Genomic DNA, 27,974 nt, shown 5'->3' on the forward strand with positions numbered 1-27,974 from the left:
CACTCCTACATTTTTGCTCACTCATACACACATTCATACGACGGGATCGACGCAAGCGGCAACTGTTGAACATGAAAGAACTGATGTTCTGAGGCAATCCAGAAGATGTGGGTTCGAGTCCTACAGTACCTTACAGTACCTACAGTACCTAACCTTTTCAGTGACTTCCATCTTTCATCGTTAATTTCTTAGGCAAATTGAAGCTTTGTATGTATTTGTCCCTTCTATGTTGTTCCAGCTTCAGAATATCAGTTCTTCCATGTTCAACAGTTGCCGGCTGCGTCGATCCCGTCGTATGAATGTGTGTATGAGTGAGCAAAAATGTAGGAGTGAAAGGAGGATGAGTGAGAGAGAGTGGCTGGTTTGTCCCTTCAGATGACGCACGCTGGAAGTCGCTGAGATGGCGTGTTAGCTTAGCTCAATTGGTAGAGCCCTGGACCGGCAACCCAGAAGATGTGGGTTCGAGTCCTACAACTGGCTAACCTTTTCAGTGACTTTCATCTTTCATCGTTTGTTGCACTACCAGCCTCGGTGTCTCAGTCGGTAGCATGTTCGCCTTCTGATCCCAAGATCGCGGGTTGGAACCCGTCCGAGGACGCCAGCAACTTGGTGGCGGTGTACAAGTTGCTTAGACATGCCGTCTTCCACGAGAGACGGTAAAGACGTGGTACCGTGTGGTGAGCTTTCATCGCACGTTAAAGAAGCCTCAGGTGGGCAAAAGCAATCCACATACCGACCGCTGTGGTGTCGCTCATGAGCTCAGTTGTCTCGCGACGTAAACACCCAATTATTATTATTATTATTCTTTGTTGCACTGGTTTTCTAAAGCCAGAAATCAGTTGAGTGATCAGTGATGAACTGAGTTTATCCTCACTGAGACCAAACACGACTTGATGGTAGGAATGCGGTGAAGCCATGTACTGCACCAAATGATTCAGTTCCTACGGCTACATAATCAAAATGGCTGACGTCATTCTCTTTGAGGTGTGCCATTGAAGAGTGAGACTAGTGAAAGCAACAAGTTTTGCGAGTCCTTTATTTTATCTTGGGTGCATCTTTCGTGGCGTAACAAAGCGGAACAAGAAGCAAGCCAGAAAAATAGTCTCGGGGACACACTAGGAAGCAGGGACATTCATTGCATATTTGTTTCTCACAAGGCTTTCTCTGGGCAGAGAAATACTAGCCGGATTGTCGGCAGCCTGTCACTGGGCAGCCCCAATGTGACATTATTTCCGAAAAAAAGAAATGCCACCAAACGTTGGCGCTCTCTACAGTATGCTCACATCTTATGGGCTTTTACTTGTCACCCAAAAGGGGCAAACTATGCTTGCACCAGCTGTCAATGTTGTATTGACTACTGAGGGTGGCTGTAGCATCTACGTTTCTTAAATGTGTACAACCATGTTCTGCTCTACTTATGGACCACTACATTCATCACACGTTTCTGCCTCGTGCAAAGAAAAAGAAATCACAAGAACATTATCTCTGTTAGCAAGGAACTCATTTTGTATCAACACTTTCTAAGTAATATCATATCATCAAACTTATCTGCTTCACTGTTAGAGTCTCGCAGTAAAGGTTGAAAGATGTGCTTGCCTGGTTCACCAGGGGCACTGTGGAGGTGAAATGTTTGCGTCATGGGACGGGAAAAATGTGAAAATATGACACTTCCTACGTGAAGAAACAATGGCAGTTGGCATGTCAGTACAGAAACTTTGTGGCAATTTGATTTGATCACTACAAAATGTTGATTTCAACGAGATGACACTATCTTTCAAACACTTTCTTGCTGCTACATAGAGACAGAGGTCCATGACTAGAAGAGTGACTGTGGGGGTCACGTATTGCTGTCGGGAGCGTACGATGCTGCTGCCACAATCAAGTCTCTCGGATAGCAGGAAATGTTTTTGACATCTCACGAGTGATGAGGATGAGTGCTCTGTGGTAGAGCCAATTCTTCTCTGTGCATGGACACAACAGGGTTCCCCAGGAAGCTTGAAAGACTCTGGCTAGCCCATCAGCAGCACCTGGCGATGGGATTATAAAGCGGTAACCGCCCGTTTGGATGGAAGAAGCGGTAGTAGGTGAGCATGATAAGGATACCACACGTGAAACTGACCAACACAGCTATCAGTGCTGGGAGCCTGTACCAGAGCGTTGGATCTACCCGCAGGTACCACAGCACAATGAGGGATGCGTTCTCGACAAAGACCACAACATAATACGCGGTGTACTTGTATCGTGTTGGTTCGTCCTTGACGTTGAGGAAACAGAAGAGGTAGATGGCACCGATGAGCATGTTGAAGAGGTATTCCTCACAGGGTCTAGGCTGGCCAGAGTCAGTGTCGCAGAAACGAGTGCCCTGGTGCATCACCCAGACGGTCATGACGCCCCAATGGCCGATGCACACAGGAAACAGCCAGTAGTGGTACTCTGAAGCAAAGAGGGCAAGGGACAGCACACGGGCGCCAACTGTGCTGAGCCGCCACAAGAACTGGAGTGCAGAGCCCAGACGTGTCATGTTTTGCTTGTCTGGGACAGACCGCCGCAAAGCACGGTGGTAACTGGCGAGGGACCACGACAGTTCCAGCAGGGAGCTGCCCACCGATGCCAGTTGGGCCACCACTGAAACAAACATAGCATTTGCTTACTGAATATATGTTTTGTACCTGCTTCACAAAAGCTGTGTTGCGGCAGCATGCTTATACAGTCATTCGAAGCTAATTCTCCACAGCAGAGCAATGACACATTTTGCAACAAATCATACTGGGATATAGAAACCATATTACAGAAACGACTAGTGTCACCGTCACCATTTACCCGTATTTATTCGCATATAAGACACATTTTTTGCCCAAAAACATTGTGCCATTGAGGGGGTGCGTTCAGTACGCGGCGGAAAATTGTAACCAGGCACTTAACCTACACTTAACAATTTTATTCCGAGATATCCGCGGCGATCTCCCCGGAATCGAACATCGCGATTCTGCCTTGTCGCGATTTATTCCGAGATATCCGCGGTGATCTCTTGGGAATCGAATGTCGCGATTCCCCCATATCGAGTCGTCTTCCGTTCTATCTAGCGTGGACGAAATACTCCTCGATGTCTGTCGCATTCGTCGTCCATCACTCTAGCGCCAGGCGCTCCTTCTCGTTAATTGCGCGATACGCTGGCTGGCGCGTGCGCGAGACGATCTGGCCGTGCAACTAAAGTCGAGGTGCGTAACCCCCATGGGGGTCGCGACCCACAGTTTGGGAATCACTGCCCTAGGGGGAGATTAGGAGTTGAAAGGTTGACCGTGGAGGATTTCATTGTCCCGCCGCAATTTCCCTGTGTGCAATGCTTCTTCAGAGCCTTGATGGTGGTGATGGTGAAAGGGCTCGCCGTTGTGGGCCTCACAGAGGTGGGCAACGTCACGACTGACGCCCTGGGGAAATATGCGTCCTGGGCCGACTTCTAAGGGAACTGTGCCGACATATGTCTTAAAGCGTCTGAGGAAAACCCAGGAAAAACCCTTCAGAGCCCTGAACAACTCACACGCAGACGATACTCTGAACCAATCAGCGGGCGCGGACTGTAGCGTCAGCGCAAGGTCACAGGCTGGTATATACTGCTCTCCACCACTATTGCGTACGGTCGCTTTTTGCGATAATTATGGCTCTGTGGGGTGAATTACTTCTCATGGTGCATTTTACTGGCCTACTTAAAGGGACCATGAAAGGATATATGACAAGACTTCGATCATTTTCAATTAGTTCCTCTGTACTAAAGCATTCACTCTGTGAAATATGATGTTGAAAATCGTTCAAATAGCGAAAATATTCCATGTTAACCACGGCCGTGAACGGCAGCTGCTACTAGAGCCCTGCACCATCCGCGGATGGAAGCGGATATCCGCAAGATACTTGCGGATTCGGATGAAAATTTAGCACTTCCTGCGGTGTGCGGATCGGATGCTGATGGCTCGAGGTCGGATGCGGATCGGACGCGGATGTGAAAGCAGCGGATCAGTAGCGGATCGGATGCGGATGTACCGCGTGCTCTAATTTTTCGACCTGCAATTTATTTGTATTGCGCGCCGACAGCCAGCGCATGCTGGGTTCACCTTTGACCATGCACGGCCAAGACGGGAGAGGAGGCATTCTGGCATCTCGAACCACGCGAGCACCGGCGAGGTAGCGTTCCACGCGTTGCAGAAGTCTCTCCATATCGCGTTTGTTGAAAGGTTTACCTTTGCTTGTCGTCGTGAGTACTTCAGTGGCAGCATGGAAGCATTAGAAATTATACCAACATATGCTTCCTGCGGTGTTTACGCGTCCTTTGAAACGTGCGGATTTTGCGGATCGGATGCGGTGGTGCGTCTTGCTCACCGGATCGGATGTGGATGTAAATGGTTGTGTATGCTGCGGATGCGGATCGGACGCGGATAACGTGTGCGCGGTGCGGGTCGGATGCGGATGCCAAAAAAATCTCATCCGCGCAGGGCTCTAGCTACGACCCTCCTCCGAGGCGAAATGGCCGTGACATCATACACAGAGGATGGTGCCGATTCGCGGACGGGCTTTTGCGAGCAAATTGCAAACTTCGCCATAAAATATGTTTTAATTTGACCTGGAGATAAGATTGTATCTAATCATTGACACATAATCCTACCAGAAGCGTAACTTAACCGTTGACTGTCAGCATGGTTCCGGTAGTTTCTGAGCACGTTTTCCTCTCTGAACTTCTTCGGCGTCAGAAAATGTCTGTCGGTGGCCTTTTATGAGCTGCTGCCTACGGAACGATTCCTATAGACGCTGTGTGTGTCGCATAATCTCTTTCTCCATTGCTGACAGTTTGCGTTTCGCTATATGACTACTTTGGACGGCAGATATACGACCTCGTTGTCCCAACCGAAACCATGCACCCACGTGGTCCCGCGGGGTGTGTCCTCTCGGTCGTCCACAGTTGGCTGAGAGGACTGGATGGCGACGACGTAAGCCAGCTTCGAAGGCATGTATCCGGCAGTCACGCCCCATTATTTTTGCGCGGTAACTGCGCCCCCGGTGCACTGAATATGATTAAAAGTCGATGTAGGAACGATAGTGAGAGACCATGAGGACCGTTTCGGGCAGAGTACTCGGAATTCGCGAAAATCATTTCATGGTCCCTTTAACAGTTTTACAGAAAGAAAACCGGGTGTTGAGAATGACTTCTATGCTACTTTAATGGCTCCTCTCACTCCTTCGCACGTAGACATATGGAGTCAGGAACTTAGCAAAGCGTCGCAGACGATTTCAAACACAGGCTTTCTGTGGCTGCCAGTGGGTGCTCATGCGGCTCATGGTGGCACGTCTCTATAGCTACGACCGCCGAAAGCACGATCGTGATTGGCTGACTCTTAACTGTTGTCGTAGCAATCAGGCTTTATTTCCTGGTGCTCGTGGTTCGTAGCGTACGAATTTTCCATGAAATGAGACCTCCTGTCTGCTCCCCACGCTGATGCTACGTCACAGACCTGATTACGTCGCACCAGGTGACAGGGCCGGAGCTCCAACGTTGCGCCGCACCACTCATGGCAGCTTTCTTAGGGCAGTTTTGAAAATGTAATCGCAAAAATCGTATGTGCGGCACAAAAAATTGAAAAAAGAAAAGAAGAAGAAGAAGCAACTGGATGGTGTCTCCTGTTAGAGTGCTTGATGAGTCAAGCGGGGTTTCCAGCTAAATGTCACTTCGTTGCTTCTTTAAAGGGGCAGTAGAACGCAGAAATTTCCTCTGGTGCCACTTCTAATATTTGACGAATTTTTCCATTTAGTTTTCTCGTTTCGTTTGACGCAGCATCGCGTAGCTGCTTTTGTGCCAATTGTCGAACCATCACCACAATAGTACACTACGGCTGGAAAAGTTCTGGTGCTTGGCACCTGTATCTCTCGCTTGCACACCCATATAGTATTTTTCTCCCCGCCACAATGTTCGACATATTTTTCTTTTTTACTCGTCACAAAAGTGAGCACTGTGCAATAGGATAGTAGCACTTTTTCAAATAGGCACGTGATGATCAGGTTCTACTATTCATTCCTAAAACACTGTGTGGTCCAGAAAATTTGTGATGAAGATGTGTCTTTATAAATGAAGGATATATCAACAAAATACTAACGTTGAGTGCCTTTCTAACAGTGGATGCAAGAAATATTGATGGAATAATTATAGATGCGTAGTGCTCACGGGCTTCCACGTAGGGTTTCTTCATTTGCACGAAGTTAATTAATGCATATTAGATAATTAGCATCCAAAGTTCCGATAGTGTGCCCAGCACAGAAACAGCCTCACGTAAGCCTTTTAAATCCCTTTTCCATTTCTGCTGCGTTGCCTCGTAAAACTTACCTTGAATATGGAAGCAATTTATTGCCCTCGTAATTAAAGAAGCCTAATGGATGGCTGTTTCCGTAATGCATTGACGAGGTAGTTTATTACTTGGTAGACTGCAAGAACAAGTTCCCACCGTTAACGAGGGAGAACTGACTTCTTATCACCGCCAACTTCGTGCGGAAAACGCAATTTTAATTGGAGCCCAGTGTCGAGTGATGATGTTTTTATTATCCCGAGAATAGGGAATTGATTTTTGCACCACTTAATGAGCGGACAAAAATAGCGAAGGGCGTCTGAGTCTTTTGACAAACTGCTCTTGCATCGGCAGTTTCAACCACAGCGAAAAAAAAAAAAAAAGGAAATAAGGAAAATGAAAGTTCTTCCAAGGTAGGTCGTAGGCGACGTGCTCTTTTTGCTCTGTATATAGCGACCTGTCGATGTTGAGAAACTACTGTCGCGCGCCAGGGCTCTGTCTTTGGATTGGGGGTAATGGTTGCGCGTCATGCTGCAAATTCTGGAGAGTTCATCCGAGAGGCCAATAGTAGTCACCATTTTTGCCCTCTTTTGCGAGATGCGTAGCAGACTAAATTTAGAGGTCAGTAGAGGAGGTCAGAGGTGGTAAACCGTATACGCTTGGGAGCTTGTTTAGAAGTAATCGTTTTATTGAGAATGTTTCATAGCATTTCCAGTAGTTTTCATTGTTAGGTATTGTATGCGTCATTGCGTTATGGTGTGCCGCATTGAAACTAACTTTTCAGTGATGTGCTTGGTACACGATGACAGGTTGTTTATTGCCATCTACAACACCTTTATAGCCCAAATCCAAAGTTCTAGCACAACACGTCCGCAACAAATTTTAAAAACTGGAAGAAAAATCCTAAACCCCGAAAGGCTATATGAATATCTTTAAGATTGGCTGAACATGTTGAATATTTTTAATAGACTTTGTATTTAACTGCACGTTCAAGTAGTGCATGATTCAATGCACATATTCTTGTTTACTACTCTGGCGTATAGACAAATTCTAATTGTGTAGCAACAGACCCAGCTCTCAGTCTAAACTTTGCAGTATACTCCTGTTTCGCGCTTGGTCCTCGTCGTAATTGACGCCCATTATAAATATCCCAGTAAAACGAAACGTTCATAGTTATTCTTGAGTTACCTGTGAAGGGTTGCTTTGGTGGGGGCACCTGGTGGTCGAATCGCTGGGCGAGGATGTAGAGCTGCAGGACGAGCTGCGGAGCCGACTGCATGAAGCTCTCAAGGAGGGCTAGCAGTGCGGTGTCTCTGTCCTCGTGGATCATGAGCAGGTAGTAGTCGACCTGTTGCGCACGGGGTTGCTCCAGTCTCACGGGAGTCAGGTGCCACTGCTGCTGACGCTGCCTCTGCCGTTTCTCCCGGGAACGGCTCTTCAATCCGTATACCAAGAGATCAAGATATCTAGAAAACGAGGTGCACGTTTTAGGTCCCTGTGGAAAGATGCTATAAAACAGTATGCCCCTGTTCGTGTATTGCCAAGGGCAACATTTCCCAGAATACTCCAGCGACAGATGCGAAAAATCGTCATAGCTTTTAGCGACCGTTAAACGTAATGTCTTTTCGTGCATCGCTGACCGTGCGGAGGATGCTGCGGCGTAGATATTCCGTAGCAGACGACAGGGAGAGATGCAGACGCTGTCGTCTGCTATAGGTATCCAGTACGCCGCGCCTGATATTCCTGTACAACATAACTTCGTCCCCGCGAACTTGTGCGGAACTTCTTCCCCGTGAGCAGTTTTGTTGCATTTTCTTCTACTAGATATTCCGTGGAGAATACTCGCGCTACAGCGACGATCTAGCAGCGATAATTGACTTTATCGTGACGTGATAACGATCTCCTCATTCAGCAGAAGTATTGCCAAGTCAATACATATCCCCGAAGTCCATCATTCTACGCTAATATAGAGCGCTAAATCAAACTCTCCCAGATGGGCTTTCTTCTCAATTAATGCTTGGCATTTCTCCCTCCATATTGAATGCCGTATGTGACTTGGTGAGAATATTCAGCCGCTGCTGCCGCCAGAGTAATCTCTCCGCGTTCGTTATAACGAAGCTTTAGCAGCGCGCAAGCTGACGCCCTGCCACTATTGAGTGCGAGTGACGGATGAGCCGAAGGAGAGTTTTGTTTTCAAGACACCCGACGTACACGAGAGTTTCTGCGACAGCTTGCGGCGCATCACGCCGTCAAAGTTTGCTGCGGATGCCACCGTCCACGCGTGGGTGAATATGAGACAGCTTATCGACACAAAGTTCATATCCACCATGTGACCGACGTGCGGCTTCACCTGGAAGAGTCTTTGTCTGCTACTCTTTTCGCGAGACTATGGAAGCAGAGCTCGTGTTTCATTCCGGTTGGCAAGGCTGGAGCAATGTCGGCGGTATGTACATACGCTGGTTTGTGGAATGATATCCGGATTCCCTCTTGAGAACGTCGATCGCATTCGCCGCACGTAATGGCGGAGCAAGATTGCCAGTCAGTAGTCATTCTTCATACACGTGCCACCGGAACGATCACTGACGGGAGTTAGGAATAGCGATGCGCGTCGCTGCTACAATGCAGTTTGTAGAGTGATCTGGGGCCCTATTCTCGTCAAAGTAATCCACCTCGATTACTTTGTGTCTTTGCCTGTAGTCGTTACGTGAAGAAGGCGTGACAGACGAGACACATAGTAATCAAGGTCGATTACTTTGACGAGAATAGGGCCCCTGGCGGAACTTGTTTGGCACTACCCTTCCACTGTGTTTTTCGTGGCACCTCGGCGACATTAAAAATACCTTTCAGTCAAACTTCAATACAGAAGGTTGTTTAGGTGGCAGTGGTGAGGAAAGTGATGGGTCACCGGCTATGCTGTCAGGTTTTCCCGCAGACTTTCCAGACGGATGTTGGACGCATACAACCTCCCGTCTCCTACTCCTTCCTGCTGTCCACTCTCCATCTGACCACGTTTGTACGCCGCTCGTAGCCAGTAGCCCGAAAATATTTGGGTGCTCAAAAGTGCTCCAAAATACATATTTCGATGGTTCTAAAATTGCTCCAAATTACATTTTGGGAGTAGTATCACTGTCTCGTACAAAAATTATTTTTTCCTCAATACTCTCGCGTGCGATACATGCATGACGTAATGGGATTCCACGTCAAGAGACCCAACGGGTCAAGAGATCCATCGAGTCAAGAGATCCACGATGGATCTCTTGACTCGGTTGCATCTCTTGACCCGGTTCGATCTCTTGACTCGTCTGAGGGTTCGTCAGGCCTGGATCTTTTGACCCCTTTGTGTTACGTCGTTTAACATCGCTAAGCAGAAATTACTCGTATCGAAATACGAGGGACTCGTTTTACGTGCGGTATAAATAGAATACAAATGCAGGTGGCAAATCAATATCTCATTTTTATTGACTTAGTTACTTCCTTTACATCCCCATATCATCGTCATCATGTCTCTCTCTCTCTCTCTCTCTACTTACTTTGTAACACATAGTGCAGTCAAAGAAAAGCCGACAGTTCTCTTATGTCGTTTGTGTTAAAAACAGGTGGTTGCATTGTAAGATCAACCTGTTTGTAACACAGGATTTTTAGGAGTGCTGTCATTTTTTTTCACAACGCTTCGTGTTAGAGATTATTTCTACAGATAGCGTGGGCTACGTACACTCACGTTGGGTGGGCCGACTGCTGTTTCAAACACTTCTCGTATCACAGCAGGCTCGTAGTTGAAGAGCCAAGTCGCTGTTGTGGACAGACGTTCTACATGGTGGAACCGTCTGATCGTGGACTCTCTCAGGGTACGAAGGATAGCTTCATATGCCCGAACATCTGTTTTTTTTTTTTTTGTGTGTGTGTTTTCCGTATCAAGTTTTCCCGTAATTTTTCCCCCCGTCCACAAAAGGACAAAGACAAAGCACTTTGCGGCTGGGCCCATTATTATCGGTAACAAACTTCAGTTCCGGCATAACGTGGGGACGGCTGCGCCAATGGACACAAACGTAAGACAACTCTGAGTCCAGCAGTATCACCCTGCATTTTGGGTATACCGGGAGGTCAATGAACGTGACAGGTCAATGTTGATTGGAAAGCACAGTCAGACGGTATTTTCCCGCACGGTCAGTAAAAGAATAGAATAACGTGATAAGGGTGGGGGCCAATGAAAATAACGCGACAAGGGTAAGTTTTAAGCCCTGCGGCCTACGATTCTTTGTAGGTTGAGCTCAATATTCTTGGTAACAAGCATCCGTTCTGGCATAGCGTGTTACGGGTACGGCGCTAGGGGCAATGGATATAAACGTGCAAAGGCAAAAGGGGGACTCGCCGCCGTAACGTACAGCATAACCTCAGGATTTTCTCGCTTACTTTTTTTTTTTGTGCGTGTGTGGTAAGAAGAGAGAAAACACCGAAAAGTCTTCACTGTTACCGGGCATATTACTTCGTAACTTAATACTACGTACAGCGCAATCGTTCTGCAATGAACATGGTAAGGGATAGACTTTCTTTTCTGTCGGGAATCCTGACCAGTATGACGCTTTGACTGGTTGGATCTCCTGACTTGCTTGTCACGTGACCGGTTGGATCTCCTGACTCGATGGATCTCTTGACCGGAAGCGACGTAATGGTCTACATGTACCAAAGTGTCACTGGTGGCGCGGTGCTTGTTCACACGCGAGTCAACAAGAATCGACGTCGGATAGTGCTTTTATAGTGGGATACCTAATCGGAAGTATTTTTAGAGTGAACACGGAGATCGCAAAATAACACGTTTGTTTTTTATACAGAAACAGTCGACGTGCTTCAGCTGTTATAAATGCACTGTTCACAAGTAAATCAGTATTTTGCGGCGTTTGTACGATATGTTGCGTACAGCTTGTTTGCAAGGAGCGCTGACTTTCGACACAGCAGAAAGTCGTCATTTGACGGATGATCTTACTTTGTCTATGCGCTGTCACCGTTGTCGGATATACGAGTGGTTCATTCATCCTTGTGAGGACATCCGTTTTAGCGTGAGCAGTTTGGGTTCGAGATTTGTTGGTCGCGAATTGTACACCCCTCGCGGCTTTCTGAGAAGGTGAACACGTGAACGGGCGTTCTTTATTGTCATAGAGCAATGGATTATTTCTGTTTTGTGGATATATACTGAGTTAGCGGCCTGGGTTTTTCCTTGAAAAGGTTTTTCGTGTTTTGTGAGCCCGCGCTGCCTTCAAGTTCGCCTACTCACATGCACGTATTTCCCGGTGGATGCATAACGCGCGCCCCCTAAAATGAGCGAAATTGGGAAAATGTCCCTTGTGTAACGTGCCTCCGCCGTATGCATAAGGCCCACCACGTACGTGAAAATACCAACGTTAATAGTGCGCAGAAGCTGCATAGACTCTATACTGCCGTCCACAAGTAATCAAAGCCCTTGCGTCGAGTATGAGTATTTACTATTACAGTGTTTACTCCGAGCCAGCAGAGTCAGCGTAGATTTCCGCCTTCTCCCACTCGTCAACAACGTTAGCCTCGTGGAATGCACCTGGACGACTTCCCATGCTTCTCATTTCGCTACGTCGGCTCGCGATGCCTGCTCTTCCTGTACTCGTGCCGACTGTCTATCAGCCACTTTTGCCACCTTTCCCGAAGAGGTTACCCCCTTTTAGGAGCTTCCAGGAAAACTCCCGTACGTAACGCGCACTACCTCTTACGGACACTTGTGAGTATACAGGGTGGTTTTTAAAAAATAACTTCTTAAAAAAAAGTTATAAGAGCAGCACTGACGCTATTTTTGCGGGCGGGTTACGCGGGCAGTAGGACATCCTGTGAGAAAGCGCATCTAACTACTGGACGACTAATTATATAAAATTCATTAACTTCTTATTTAAACGGTTTCGGGAAAGTGCGAGACTGCAGAATTGGAGGCAGTCATTATTTGAACCCGCCATTTATTTTAAAAATCCCGAAACGGGCACGTACGGCTCGCGTCAAAGTTAACTTGAACACCGCTCCAGCCTGCGAAGCAGAAAAATAGCCACCCTGGCACTGCCTAGCAGAAAACATCGCCTTCATAACGAGGGTAACCCCTTTAACTGTAAATAGATGACCAAAACATCCTCCGCCGTTATGTCTACTAAGCACCACAAGGGTCCGCAGGCTGGAATGGCGTTCAAGTTAAGTCTGATGCGAGCTGTACCTTGAAATACAAATCGCCAACCTGCTCTATCGCAGAAACGAAGTGACCTTCGGCTTATCCGGGCCGGAAAACTGTGTATCTGACCGTCAGATCAGCTCCGTCGCTACAAAACACGTGGCCCTCCAGCGCGAACGCCCGTCACTCCTTTCGAGCTCGAGAAGGGCGTGGTTTCGCTTTTGGCTCATTGCATAGCAAAATTTCGCCATTTATGTCTCAAAGTACGTGCTGGTTTCAGGATACTTAAAAAAAAAAGAAGAGTGTGGATATAATTAATGGCCGGCTCCAATTCTGCTATCTCGCCGTCCAGTAGTTGCATGCGCTTTCCGGCACGATGTCCGCCTGGCGGCATCATCCACCTGTGAAATCCGCATCTAGCTAGCTCTCGGTGTTTTATTATAAAAGTTCTGTAAAAGCACACGAAACAAAAATGCCTGAATGTTTTACGAGCGCGTTATGCACTGGAAAGTGCGTTACATCTTTGAGATACTTATGCGTCCCCCGGTATGCGATTCTTTGTTGTGTCGTAAACTAAAACTCTTACCAAAATCAAATTCGAAGAAATCGGATTTTAATTTCTGTCCGTTATTCGAAAACTGAAATTGGATATTTTTTTAACGTCAGCCAAACTTCGGTGCTAACTGCTTTGCGACGCGAGCTTGTTTCGAAGAATTTATTCAGTGCCACTTGTCACTATTATAAGTATGTCGAGTACATTTTCGAACCTTATATGATAGGCGAGGTGTAAAAAAGAAAAGGCGGAAGAAACTTGAGGTTTTGTGCATGCATGCATTATAATTTACAACTTTATCGATTGGTTTTAGTTGTTCTATGCCATGCAGTTCTCTTCATTGAAGAGCGTGAAATGCACATCGAGCATAGGTTTTTAACTGCGTGATATGAACATGCTCCCTGTCATGCAACAATATTTTCTTTGCGGAACGCGTATTTTATGAGAAAGTTAGGCTATAAGAGTGCACGGCAGCGGTGGCGATCTGTCCTTCCGGCGTGGTGTGACGTAAGACCACCCGACCACTTTTATTGGCTGTCGAGAATCGTCTACTACGGCGCGCGAACAAGGCGGATGATGGAACTGCTTGCCGTAGTCGGTCGCCCTCATGCGGGCAATGTGACGACTATCGTGCGTCCAGGGCCGACTTCACAGGGAACTGTGCCGACATTTGTCTCAAAGCGGCTGAGGAAAACCCAGGGAAAACACCTAGACAGCGTAGCGGGCGCCTGGATTGGAACCCGGATCACTTCCCAGTCTCTGCGTGGAATGCCATTAGCCACTAGGCCACGGGAGCTGGTGGGAGCAAGGCGACCGGTCAAAGATAACAAAGAGAAAGAAGGCGCGTGTCTCACTATTGGACAGAAGACATGACGTCGCAGACTGGCAGCCAATGGCAGGAGCTTTTCTGACCCGCGACATCGAAAGCTCTCCTGCGCACCAGGATAGCGCGCTACACTCTTCCTTTTTGTGCGACTACTGTATATATGTGTCCCAGTGCTTGTAATCCTAATTTGTACTCGTCCCGGCATTTTCTTTTTTCGAGTCCTTCCATTCTTGGTTGCATTTTCAATAACTCCGCAGAATATTGTACGTTACACGGTTAGAAGCAATACATTTGGAAAAGGCATTTCCATATTTTAGGATTGTTATACCATTCCTTGTAGCTCGAGAAGTTGGAAGCAATTGCGTTCTCGATCATGTTTGCCCAGAAGCCCGCTATGGAAATTAGTAGTTGCGTTCCCGGTATGACACACCCTCGGGTATGCTTTCGTGCCATTGCCTTCCCAGGATATACCGGGTGTTTCATGAAGCCCTCCGACTGAATAATTCGTAAACAGGTGCTGCTGTCGAAAAGCTTTCTTTTTAGTCATCCTCCTTGAGGCATCAGCAAGGAACTGAGCGGTGAGTGGCTCATTTTTTAAATTAAACTTTTAAATTTTACTTCGCACGCTTTCGGAACCTCTGTTTTACCGATCGGTACCTTGGACGATCGGTATCCCACGAAAAACCCGCATTGACACTTAGTGATTTTTAGAGTAATTAATTGGTTTCGGTTTTCATATTTCTTGCGCGGAGCAGCGTACAAATTCGCTCTTTCGCCCAGCTGTCCGGCTACCAATGAACCTTTTTCACAACGCTTCTGCGCATGCTCTGTCACCCTTATGGCGCCGGAAAGGGGTGCCTGCATCTTCAATAGATGGCACCAGCAAGTTTCGCTGGACAGCCGCTAAGATACGACGCAAGTGTGAAAAAAGTCCATTACGGGTTCATCCGCCTGGTTGACCGCCGGAAAATAAGAAAGAGACAGAAGAGTCGTTTCGCTGCATTCGTCACCATCAGGATAAACGCACGCGCGGTTCCTTATCTTCCGTCACCCCCGTGTGTGAAACGGGTGGATGAACACGTAAATGGCTGCCGGATAGATGAGCGAAAAAGCGCATTGGTACGCTGCTTCGCGCAAGAAATATGTAAACCGAAACCAATTAATTACTGTAAAAATCACAAAGTGTCGACACGTTTTTTATTTTTAATTTTTTTTCTGGAGCATTTTTCGCTGAAGGGTTCCGATCGGTAAAACAAGTTCCGAAAGCGTCTGAAGTAAAATTTAAAAGTTAGGAATTTTATTTAATTACTGAGCGTGTGCAAATGAGCCGCTCACTGCTCAGTTCTTCGTCGATGTCTCGTGGTTGCTCACTCAAAAGAAAGCATTTCGATAGCGCCATCTGTTTACGAATTATTTAGCTGTGGAACCTTCGTGAAACACCCTGTATACTTCACAGTGATGCGATTCATTAACCTAAGTGGCCAATCCAAACTGGAGGTTGACGGACGTTAGCGTTTGCACACGGCCCATTGCTTGCTCTTCCTTGCCGTGGTTTGCATTTGAAACAACAAAATACCTGTTTTGATTTTTCAGTGATGAATATAGCGGCTGAATTCGCGGCGCCGTAAGCGATAATTTTGTTGATCAGACAAGAAAAAAATAGGCGGGGGGGGGGGTTCGAGCTGGAGCTCTCCATTCAGAGGTATTATTAATAGGCCAGTTAGGCCCCTTGAGAAAGGCCTCAGATCGGTATTCATTAAGCAAACGAGGAACTGGATCTGCAGCGTACGTCGCTTGTCCTGTTCCTATCTACTGGAGGGTTAAAAGTTCTCCGAAAACGCGGTAAGTTCATTTTAGGAGGCTTCTTTAGAAATTGCAAAAAGAAAAAGAAATACAGGTTCTTGTGTAGCCGCCGCGCCGTCAGACTTAACCGGAACTTGCGACTGCATGACCATCGACGACGTCAGCGCAGTCAGGTGCTGCACTCTGCGTTTGGGACTGTGTCCCGGCCATAGGTCAGTAAGTTCACTCATGACGGCCATCATGGACATCATTCACTACACATGTTGAGTGTTGGGCTGCAATGTCATGTCATATGAAGTTGATGTCGAATGATGATTTATGATGTTGATGGGTTTTGCCGTTGATGCGTTGTGATGGGCTGTAAGTCCCACCATGGGGATGTGATGTTGAAAATATTTCTAGAAAAGTGCCGACTTACACGGTCCCGACAGCAACTCTGTTTGCTCGCTTAGCAGGCTATCTCACTCGCAGCCGTGCTCGGCTGCAGTCACATAGGAAGTAACGTAGCTACATCTAACTAGTTACTGAGAAAAGCCTATAGTCGCATTCAGAAGAATGGCACATCGAGGGCTGGATAATGAAATGCACCTTCATAAAAGTAACGATTGTGAGGCGTACACCTTTCCTTTGCCTGTTGCCGACCGGTATTTATGGCTCATCCTGTATATAGTTCCGAAAACAACACAGCTTTCAAAAGGAATGCATCTGGGTCATTCCAGGCCAAATCAAACAAAGGTCGCGCTCGATCCCCTGCAATTTTGGTTCAAAAAATTATCATGGACTCCTTACTGCAAATAAAGATATCTTCCCGAGTTTTACGGCTCTATGTTGAACCGCTGTCGATTTAGGCGATGTCAAAGTTCGTCAGAATCACGAAAACCATGTTGCGAAAAAGTGACCTATCCAGCAGGGTTTTGCGTCTTGGCGGACTTTAGTGGCATAGAATGAAAGAGCATGGCCCTAACATTATGCCAATATCAAGTTCTTCCCTCGTGTTCCATTTTCGGCAAGCGAAACAGAGCTGCTTTTTGGCGCTATTTCTTACTAATTTACGCCTTGCTAATGGAAAAAGCTGGAAGCCAAAAGCTGGAAGGGCAAAAAAAAAAAAAAAAAAAAATCAGCATATTCTGGACCTTTCATACTTCAAAATCACATGTTGAACAGATCGCGTGCCCAGGTTTCACAAGCCGCGTCCTGCGGCTGGATATGAGCATGCTCCCTTTTTTCCCAGCCCTTTTGTTAGTAAACTGTGTAGATTTTATTGTTATCAGTGCATTAGTATGTATTGTTAGTAGGTGTTTGCAGAGTCTTTCATTCGCGGCGTTTTGAAGTGGTAGTCATGAGAACCGACAGTGATGATTTCACACTCACAAGGAATATTATGAGCAAATCATGCTATCCCCTCAAATGCGCATTTCTTATGGTTAATAGCAACGCAGTTCACGTTGTAAGCGGATGGCTTTTGCTGCATTGTAGCGTCCAAAACGTAAAGCATGGTGGCCGGCCGCGCTCGTACATCCACGCAACCTTTAACTCATGAACTTGAAATCGGCTTAGGAGAGAGCTCATCCGTGCTCAGCTGATTATGGTCGTCTTTCGCACATGTGATGCATGCCGGGTTACCAAAAAGGTTGTTATTGCTCCATGTTTCTTGCTAAAGTCGTTGTTGTTGAATCATGGCCGAAGTAGGAACGTCAGGAGGCACTTCTGGATCTCCACAATACCTTAGGTAATCATAACGAACCCCGAGTCGTGGTTTTCTTTCGCTATGGTTTTCTAGAACCTACACTTCAGCGTATATTTAACTAAACTAAGTGAAGGCAAAACTCACACAATGTGCCAGTGAATAATGTGACAAATGCTCACGACTAATCGTCGGCAAATACGCGCGTGCAAAATGAAGGACTGCGGTATGAAAGTGCATGAGACGCACGGAGACTTCATTCGGAGCAGCGTTCAAGACCTATCTTTTTGCCGTACAGAGGAAGTTGTAGTGGTCACTTTTAATGAGGTACCCTACCAATAGTCGCCTTTGCTTTTTAACGGTTGAAAATAAAATATGAAATAATAATGAAACATTTGTGCTTTCATTTATGTGGGCATTTTTTGTTCTTACTACAAACTGTTAGAATCGCGAAAATAAAATATGTAGACTGTCTGAATTGGAAATAGACTATTTTTATCATTCTAGCCTGCTTGGTTGAGCATCAGCAGCCAGCTGTTCAGTGTGGATAGATTAGCAAGCACCACATGAACATGCGGTAGTAGCATAGATGTGATTTAGCTGCAAATAATGTCCGTTCTGGTCCTCCATAACGGATAGGAAAACTTCACCACACGAAAAAACGTTATTCGCCGAACCAAGCCTCGCGACCCACCCGTGCGCCCCTCAGCGTAACTATGTGTAGAGTGGGTGGGATATAAAAATTATTTTCTCGCCCTTATCAAAAAGTACCTTCTCAATTTTTTTATATGCTTTAGTATAGATATTGATCTGTCATCTCCATCTATTTGGATTTTTCTCGGCCGAACGCTTCATTTTCAAAAATGGCGTTGAAAACGGCTGACTTTGCCAAAAGTACGACAGTTGGGATTAAATGTAGCAAAAAGTATTATGTGATCGGCCTTCAAAATGTGTGATTTTGAAGTACGAAAGGTCCAGAACACGCTGAATTTTTTTGACCCTTCCAGCTTGTGTAAAAAGTGCCCTTAGCAAGGCGCAAAGTTGTAAGAAATAGCGCCAAAAAGCAGCTCTGTTTCGCTGGCCGAAAATGAAACACGAGGGAAGAACTTGATATTGGCAAAATGTTAGGACCACGCTCTTTCATTCTATGTCACTAACGTCCACCTAGACGCAAAACCCTGCTGGATAGGTCACTTTTTTCGCAACACTGTTTTCGTGATTCTGACGAAATTTGACACCGCATAAATCGACAGCGTTTCAACACAGTGCCGTAAAACTCGGGAAAATACCTTTATTTGCAGTAAGGAGCGCATGATAATTTTTGGAACCAAAACTGAGGGGGGTCGAGCAGGACCTTTGGATGATTTGGCCTGGAATGACCCAGCTACTATTCAAAAGCAGCCGCGTGAGGCAACTACATATAACGTTTTCTTTTTTTCTTTTTGGAAAGCCTCGATGGGGCATCGGCAGCCGAAGAACTTGACAGGTGGAAGGAAGGGGATTGAAGTTCGAAACTTATTTATTTTACCCTCAGGACCGTATAGTAAAGTTTCCTGTGAAGAGAAAATGTTTGAAGACTACTATACAGGGTGTTTTTTTAGGTGCATCAGAATAATAATAAATAAAGAAATAAACAACAGTGCTATGAGAGCAGCGTAGATGCGAATTTCGCAGTTGACTTATACCGCCAGGCAGCATCCTCTCGAACAGAGTAGTAACTACTAGTCGCCTAAAATTCATTAACCGTTTAATCGGGGGCTTTTCGGCAAAAGCAAGGTGGCAGAATGGGAAGCATTCGTTGATTGATTGATGATAGTCCACTTCATGAAAACTGTACTGTGCACTCCCTGTAGCCACTAGCAGTGCTAAATGCGCGCTGGAAGAACCTTGTCTCAAACACAGCACACGGCGGCGCTGGCGTCCTTGCGAGCAACGCGCTATGGCGTTACGGTTAAGTGTGACGGCGGCGGTACATAGGCAAACACTTACGATAGGTGTGCACCGCATGCGAACACGTGGTTTACTTTCTTTATATCCAAGGCAACGCGGTACAGTCGAACGAAATTTGCCTGTGGTCTCTACACGTGACTGTCAAATACAAGTGGAAACGGGTAAACCAGACGGCGGTGCCAGACCTTTGACCATAGTTGTCAGTTCAAAAACCTAAAAAGTCGATAAGAATGCCCCGAAAGTAGCAACCGCGGCAAGAACTGACCAATGTGTTTGAAATATTTAAAAGTACGAGGGGTGTCCAAGTCAAACCGATACTTTCTGTCTCCTGAGTGTACAAATGGCTCGCGCTACTTCTTTTTCGTCATTTTCACACGCGACAGGCCTCCGCGTTCATCACGTGGTGGTCCAAAGTTTGTGCAAAACAGAAGACACATGCTGGACAAGATGGTCGACAACGAGGTGAGCGCGCACATCGAACAGCGAATTGTCATGAAGTTTCTCGTGAATGAAGGCGTAAAGTCATCTGAAATTCACAGAAGTCTTCAGGCTCAGTATGGCCACGATACACTTGAGTGGTGCAAACGGTTCCGAGACGGCCGTACATCAGTGCAGGACGATCCCGGCCGGGGCGGCTCAGAGCCCAGTGTCAGAGTTCCTGAGAACATCCAACGTTTTTCCACGGTTTTCTGCGGCAAGGCTGGCATTGTTCTGCCGAGTGGTACCACCATCAATTCGCCTCGAGATCGAACTGTAGGTGGCGCTGCGACCGATGCCCTAGTGGGGATACGGCATGATCGGACGCAGCGGGCTCTGGCTTTTCTACGCAGATACCGCAGTGTTTCTGGATGAAATGCTGCTGTCAGTGCCTCACATATTGCGGATGTGTTGAAATGCGATACTTAGAACGCTGATAAGGTGTGAAGTTGACAAATATTGCTGCACTGCGAAACGCTTAAGTCGCGAAGTTGTGAAAAGAAAATATCCTGTGTGCTTTTGAAGGAACACTGCCTCCTTTGTTCCAAGCGTGGTTTTGTTTGTCTTTTGCCGCTCTCTCTCGAATATTTATTCGTGGCTTGTGTATTGCTGTCTTTCCCTGTACCTTTTTATCTTACGTCGAGACAACAAGGATTTAAAAAAAAAGTCTCGCTCAAAATTCCTGTCTACACTGATCTAAATGTATAATGTACTAATCAACAATAACAATGAATCTAAATGTACAAACGTGAAAGAATGTAGCATAAGGGCAGAATAGCCCAATAAGTATTGAAGCCCCTCGCTACAATTTTTGCAATTTTGCGTCGAGCGAGTACGGGAGAGGTTCGAGGTTTGATTCGTCTCCTGGGCGGGCATTCACTCAATGGTGCTAAAATATGTTACGAGATGACCACACCTTTGTGGTGGACTTGACTTTGGGGTGCTACCGGTCAGGTAATAACTACATATAAACTAAGTTTTTGGTTCCAGCGGCCGGTATATATTCTGAAACACGCTGTTGCACACGTGCTTCATACCCCCAAAAAACACGTGTTTTACATATTACGTTCAGGGGTGGTGAATGCGTGCGTTCCAATGATTACGTATGTGAAAGATAAAAGTCTAGTCTGTCATACGGTTAGATGAAATGAGATGAAAGCTTGAAATTCACACATTTAGAAACACCCGTGTCATAAATATATATATTCATGCATTCATATATTCCATATATTAATACATTCGATACAACTTGTGTCTAGCGCGTGCAGAATATCCTAACTGAGCATTGTGAAGTAACTTAGAACAGCTAGCACAGAAACCATTCTATAAATAACTGTGACATAGTTTTATACTTATAATAAAAAAAAACAGTTACAACATTGACCTTAGCTCTTGGTACATTTTTGACACACAGAACCGCAGTGACAAATATAATATAGCAAAAGCCGAGTGGAATCCGCATACTGGAACATATGCACGTTCTGTAGTTTTCTTCCCTGCTAAGCACGCTGGTGCAGAGAACTAGAAAAGTTCAGAAAGTTTTCCACCAAGTCATTTTCACTCATTTTGAAGTGATTTTAAAAGCACAAATGTCCAGAAATTGAGCCTTCCAAGCACGTTTTCGAGCGCGATGACCACAGCGAAAGCACCGGCTCAAGCCGCGCATCCCCACTAAAGGCAGCTCACGCAGCAGCCGCATGGTGGCGACGCTGTTCGATCTCGAGGCGAATAGTGCGTATTACTGCCAGGTTCTCAGGGATGTGCATAAGGCGCTGAAGCAAGAGCGGCCGGGCCTCATCACCAAAGGAGTCCTCCTCCTACAGGACAATGCACGCCCACATACCGCGCATATCACGACACGCACCCAACAGGAACTTGGCTGGGAGTTGCTGCCATATCCTTCTTACAGTCCAGACCTCGCCCCCAGCGATTTCCATCTCTTCGGACCACTGAAGGCGTTCCTTGGGGGCCGCCACTTCAGCTGCGACGACGAGGTCAAGAATGCGGTCCGGTCATGGCTGCTGCGCGCCGGTAAGGATTTCTACACGCTGCTGGCATCCAAGCCCTCGTGAAACGCTGGGACAAGTGCATTAGTGCAGCTGGAGATTACGTTGAAAAATAAAACAAATTTCTCGCCTGTAAGTTCATTTTACTTTTGCGAAAAATGAAAAGTCCCAGTTTGACTTGAACGCCCCTGGTATTTCCTCCAAGAACCGAAAACAGCTTATTATATGCCACACGAAGCTCTTGCTTAGTGAGCAGATATATTTTTGGCCTACACTGAGTACTAAAGATTGTTTTTGAAGCCATAACCTACCATTAGGTCAGATTAAGGGAAAGACTAAAAATCACGCCCAATGGTTTCCTTCTGCCGGCAGCTTTTAGTGGAGAGCAAACTGTCCGGCTGACGGCTGTTTAGAATCACACGAAGACGGTCGATTTCCGCTCCAGGGATCTTTTCCCGCGTCAGCATTGCGAAATAGAAACGTTGAGGAATTTCAGTGTCCTTTCCGATATGTGAGAGAAAGTGCCTAGAACTACAGCACTGGTGTATTGATTAAATTTCCACTTGCAGCACGGTGTTTGTGATGCAACGTGCTCGTTGGACTCAAAGAGCTTTCAAATTGATGTGTCGAGTTGCAACGTAAGTGCCAACATGGCTTCCCGTTCAACTAATAAGAACATTTTTGACTCAACTCCATCATGCATCGTAAAAACTGTATTGACCGGCACCCGTCACGCATTTTGTAACTCTCGATTGCGCTTCAGCGCAAAAAAGCCCAATAATTGTGAGCGTGATTTTGTAATTTTGATGCCCTCTGTGATTCAGTAATGAGGATTGGGTCATCCGTTCGCAATTATCTTTCGAGATGTGACGGAAATGGACTAATCTCCGTCACTCTTTTTGCTCCTCCGAGTCAAAATCATTTCCGCTCCGTCGTTTTCGTCTTGGAGAGAAGTCGGACAGTGAAAATGGCACAACCGGAGAAGGTTATTAATCGAAATGAATTCCGCGGGGTCACGGCATGCTACGCGCATTATGGGAGTGTTTCGAGGGAACGAAAAAGAAACCAACAGATATTCACTGAACAGCACAGGAAAATTGGGAACTGCTACTCAAAGAAAGTGTGTAATTATTGGAAGAACACTGTTCCGATCCTGTACTTGTGATTTTAAGCTTAGTGTTGCAGTCTAAATTTTGATTGGTTATTAATAGAGGTGAGCGCGGTAACATTGACAGTATCCACATCCGCAGTATACGCGAATGTAGGATCCGCAACCGCTCTAGTTGGCATAGGCGTATCCACAGCCGCGCGGATATTGAGTATAGCCGCAGTCATTGTATTTGCAGGAAAAAAATCTTACAAAGACGTTTTCACTTTTCAACATGCAAACCACTCGGGAACATTGTGTCATCCACGATCGTCCAATAAAATGGAAGGCACAAAATGGAAAGACACCTCGACGCCATTTGCGATCCTTTCGTCAATTGTGGCTCCACCTGGGGGACGTCGGCAAAGACGCTAATGCACATTTTCGGATAAAAGGCGGATAAGCGCGCGAACCGCAGAGGTGCGTGGTTTTGTTCGCACTTCGTCCGCGCGGATTTCAGGACGTTATATTTCTACCCGAAAGCCACGACGTAGCGCGGATGCGCGGGTACCTCGAGCTAGTAATCCGTCGTGGCGGGTTTGGTACTGTGTGACCGGCAGAGCACGTTATAACCACAAAGTACGCTTTCGGCAAGGCTTTCGAGTAAGGACACACGGGAATGTTTCCCCATACCCATTGCACCAGTTGCTGGACGGCTTTCCTTTTCACCTATTTTCTACAGCAGTTTCTCAGTTGGAAAAATTGTTCATGCTTGACTCAAACTATTTTTTTAATCCCGCCTTAGCGCCGCGAAACAACTGTGGCTATCAGCGGCGTACAGACGTAGACAGATGGAGAGAGGACAGCAGGAAGGTGTCGGGGACAGGGGGGCTAGTATGCGTCGTGGACCGCCTTCAAGGGGTATCGTGCTGACATTCGTCCGGAGAGTCTGCCGGAAAATCCAGGGAAAAACTTGGACGGCACAGTCGGTTGTAGGATGCGAACCCACCACCTCCCAGTCTTCAGCACGACCTTGGTGCCACCAACGAACAGATGCTTTTTGTTTCAAACTAAGTAAATTTCAACTAAGTTTCTGGTTCAAACCAAATAAATAAAGTTATCAAAAATAACGAAATGCCAAGATTAAGAAAATGGAAAAGTTAGAGACGAATGATGACTGCAAGGCCCTTTTCGTACTAAAGATAAGGGATACGAACTCCAACGACTGACGCTAATAATTTCATCGTTAGGATTCACGATGCTTGACGCGAAGATCGCTAATGAACACTATAATTCTCTGCATGTGAAGAGGCGCCGTGATCACGTCGGCCGAGGCAGTTTAATTGGAATCTGCTGTACATAGCTAAAGAAATCGCACTGACGTGGCCTTTCCTTCGTTACTGAAGAATCTTAGGGACGCGTGTAATTATAATGGGGTATCCGCTTAATTCTGCCAACGCGAGTAGTAACCTGCAGGAGGAACATGGAAATGAAGGCGCCGTTCATGGCAAGTGGTATAGCTAATCTTAAAGAGGTTGCGACAGGTCATCCCACGTTATCGCAGATAAACGTAAAAGACGGTTCTTTTCACCCATGTGAACATGCGTTGAAAGTTTCACAGCGAAGAGGGTAATAGAAGCGGAGAAAATGGGCACCGCGAATACAGAAACTCATGCGGCTTTGACGTCACAGCCCTCGCCGCTGCCAGTGAGGCAGCACACGAGAAGTCACGTGCTTACGGGTGCCAATGGGGATGGACGCAACTCTGAGCTCGTGACGTCTGCGCTTTGCTTGGGAGTGTGTTCGAGGGCTTGTACCTCGCTAAGTACGACATGTAGAAGAATAATACTTTTTTCCTCAATATTCTGGCGAACAGTACAATGTGTCCATGAACCACATCTATGAAAGTGTCCCAACCCCTTTAGCGGACACTGAGCGACAAGCGGCATGGCCGAGTGGGCAACAACCTCCGCTCGTGGGTGGTAGCAAAGGACGTGCGGGCTGTTCTATTTAAGGTTCTCCCTTGCTTTATCGGCAGGCTTTCAAGGCGAATGTCGACACAGTTCCCCCTGAAGTCGACCCAGGACGCGCACCGACCCCTGTTCACCGCTCCTTCCTGACCTCTCCATCTGTCCATATTTGTACATCGCTCATATCCGCATTTGCTACGTGCGCTAACGCGGAATTACGAAGAAGCACACATTAGGGAGTTTTAGCGCATTGGAAGCGCTCTATAGGAAAACTATACGATAAACGAAGCTGTCAAATCAAAGATCAGCAACGTGATGTGAGCCACTTCAAAGGAATCAGGGTGGTGCCTTATCACGTTTTCGGAATCGTTATCGTAAAGACCTTCCAATCTGCTAAACCTCCCTACTGAATCGGCGCTGCGATGTAGGGGGAGAGTGAGGGGTCCGTCTCCATGCAGCGTGACGTGTCTCACATGTCTGTGTGGCCCAGGTCTTTCGACTTTAAAGGAAGGCGATCTCGACCCGTTTGCATTAGGTTTAGGTACGAGTTCACTGCTCATTCTCAATAGCTTGGGCTGCGATGTGGTTGCGCCAAAAAACATCAAACATCAATAGGTTTGGCACTGTGTGGTTTCTGCACGTGTGCCGAGCGGGCGCTGAATGCACTGTCAGGGATATTGAGTTACAGACCCGCACTCAACTTTTATGTAAACGGGCCTTGTTGAGTGTAGATCAGAAGGATTTGAACCCCCCGCGAAGGTGTATCTTGATACCTGTCTGATATAAAGCTCGTATACAAATGAAGCACATATAACTAGCCCAGTAGGACGATGCTCTGGAACCAGTGTGAAACTTGCACGCCGTAAAAACGACAAAATACGTGAAAATATATTGAGCTACCACGCATATTGAGCTATAACTTTACTGTACTACGCAGCTTGTAAAAGGCAGGATTGAAATGAATGTACATAAATAGCTCACCTGATGGCAGGGCCAAGAAAGAGCAAGTGAAAGAGAATCCTTAGTGCCCAGTCGAATGCTGACATCTTTGGCCTAATAAGTACGCCGTCCTTGGAGCGACTCTCCCTGTCGTCGTGCATGTACCAACGAAGACTGAAAGCGTTCACGGTGACGGCTGGGATGACGGTGACAGCCAGCGTAAGGCCGAACCACCATAGGTTGCCCTCCAGGTAGAGCAGGTAACACACAACAGCGTCGGAGCCCACGTCAGCCGTGTAACTGGCCAGAGACACCAAGGCAAAGAGTGCACTCAGAGCAGTGAAGCGATCACGCTTCTCCAATGGACTCGAGGACGACGTCTCGTCCGTGGTCCTCGAACTCCCGGGGCAAAGGTACGGATGCCCCCGGTCGATGAGGGCCAGCGGTGGTGGTGGCCCTGCCTCGGCGTAGTCGGGCAGGTCATCTTCCACCTGGTAGGCAGGCGCCGTGGGCCTGTTTCGGGGGAGTGAGCCTCCCCCAAAGCTTCCCAGGGTTCCCTGTGGGTGATGGTACCTGGCTGCAGGGTGCGACACCTCATCGCGTAGGCCCGGTTCACGGAGCTCCACCTCGTGCACAACTACCATTGGGTGCCGACAGTCTGGAAGAGTGTTCATATTAGCGAGTTTTAGTAGACGTTTGCGTACTCTACGCATTAGCAGTTAACAACCTGAAGCACTTTGAAACGAACAGTGACACGTACTAGTAAAAACTGCATAAGGTCTACTTGGTAGTATACGCGAACGCCCAAGCGTACGCAATCGAAATCTGAAAAATAGCGTACGTACGCTGGGCGCAAAAACTCCGTTGCGTGCGACGCAGTGTGAGCCACGCCATTTTTTTGCTTACTTAACGCTTTTGTGTATGCTTGCGTAATACTCACTCTCTAGTGTCTTAAGGTTTCCTATCATATCTGACGCCACACATTATTCTATGAACAGTCAACAAATATGCACGAGGTATGTTTTCGACCATGTAAAGTTAACGGGATTTTAAGTGTCAGCAATACCATGATTAATAGATTGATTAAGAGACTGCGTGTATGTTGTGTGTAAGAGAGAAGAGAGCTGGTGTACATTCGACGGCGTTTTCTTACATGCGAGAGACCAGACAGTCTCGTGCCTTGTCTAGACAGGTCCTGTCTTGTCTCCACAGAGAGAAGACAAGACACAGATTCCTGAGAGTAGGTCTGATGTGATGCGAACGACAGTGGACCACTTCTACGACTTAACTGGTCATCTAGCGAGGAGGCATGCTCTCCAACTGTCGTGTTTCGTAAACAATGCCATTTTTAACAAGCCGCGTACACTGACATTCTAGAGTGCAACTTTGAGAATATTACTTCCAGCACGGTCTATTATGGAGCGTCATTTAGTCTCGTCAGACAGTGGTCTCACAAGTGCGCGATTCGCTTCGCTGAAATGGAAGAAGGGGCACAATATTGCAGGAAGGACGTACCGTGCGCATCAGCTTCAGTTTGGATCGCTCTCTCTCTTACTCTTACTCTTTGACAGCCCGGACATCGATGTGGCTGACTGGATATAATGCAGAATCTGGTCCTCCTTCGCGTACAAGATTAGATAGGCGGACGACGACTGATTACACGCTTCCTGTTCTTGGAAATGCAGCGAGATAGGGGCACAAGCATACATGGTGGTATGAATGATAAAGGCACCCGATTTCTCCCATTTGTATTACACACGACATTATATAGCTACTCTGCAGAAGCTCATTTGAGGATTTGCAGGACATCGAACGCGTTTTCAACTGGTTGACGGCCGTTTCCTCAAACTGTCAGGAGCATTCAGTTCGTTTCTAGGATCAGTCTAGTACCCTGATGAAAACTTTATTCGAACGGATAATTGCAGCTAGGTTTCCTTTATCCTCTGATGAAATATTATTGGTTACCGTCATCCACGTGAAGCAGTTTACTCGGCATGTGCATCTCGTCGATGATAATATTGACACTAAGAGGTCGGTAGCTCTAAAGATTATGCCAAGCTGGTCACGTTATTTCTGGATAACGAAACGGACGCCTAAGGTGTCAACTATTTATGTACCGTCTTTACATACCATAGTACCTCATTACTATAAAAAAAAAAAAGAAAGAAAAACGCAGACTTC

General features: G+C 46.7%; 2 protein-coding genes across 4 annotated transcripts in view; one reads left to right on the plus strand and one right to left on the minus strand.

Moving 5' to 3' along the window:
- The window catches only part of LOC135396633 (ninein-like protein), a 212,267-nt gene that overhangs the window by 17,998 nt on the left and 166,295 nt on the right, over positions 1-27,974 (plus strand). The gene's annotated exons all lie outside the window — the stretch shown is intronic.
- LOC135396634 (XK-related protein 4-like) lies at positions 1,044-27,389 on the minus strand. The gene is made up of 4 exons (XM_064627708.1): positions 27,309-27,389; positions 25,836-26,451; positions 7,512-7,789; positions 1,044-2,625 (listed from the first exon to the last, which is right to left on the minus strand). Exons 2-4 carry the CDS (start codon positions 26,435-26,437, stop codon positions 2,018-2,020), a joined length of 1,488 nt encoding a protein of 495 aa, XP_064483778.1. The 5' UTR covers positions 26,438-26,451; positions 27,309-27,389; the 3' UTR covers positions 1,044-2,017.

The sequence above is a fragment of the Ornithodoros turicata genome, chromosome 6, assembly GCF_037126465.1.
Source record: "Ornithodoros turicata isolate Travis chromosome 6, ASM3712646v1, whole genome shotgun sequence".
Taxonomy (NCBI): Eukaryota; Metazoa; Arthropoda; class Arachnida; order Ixodida; family Argasidae; genus Ornithodoros; species Ornithodoros turicata.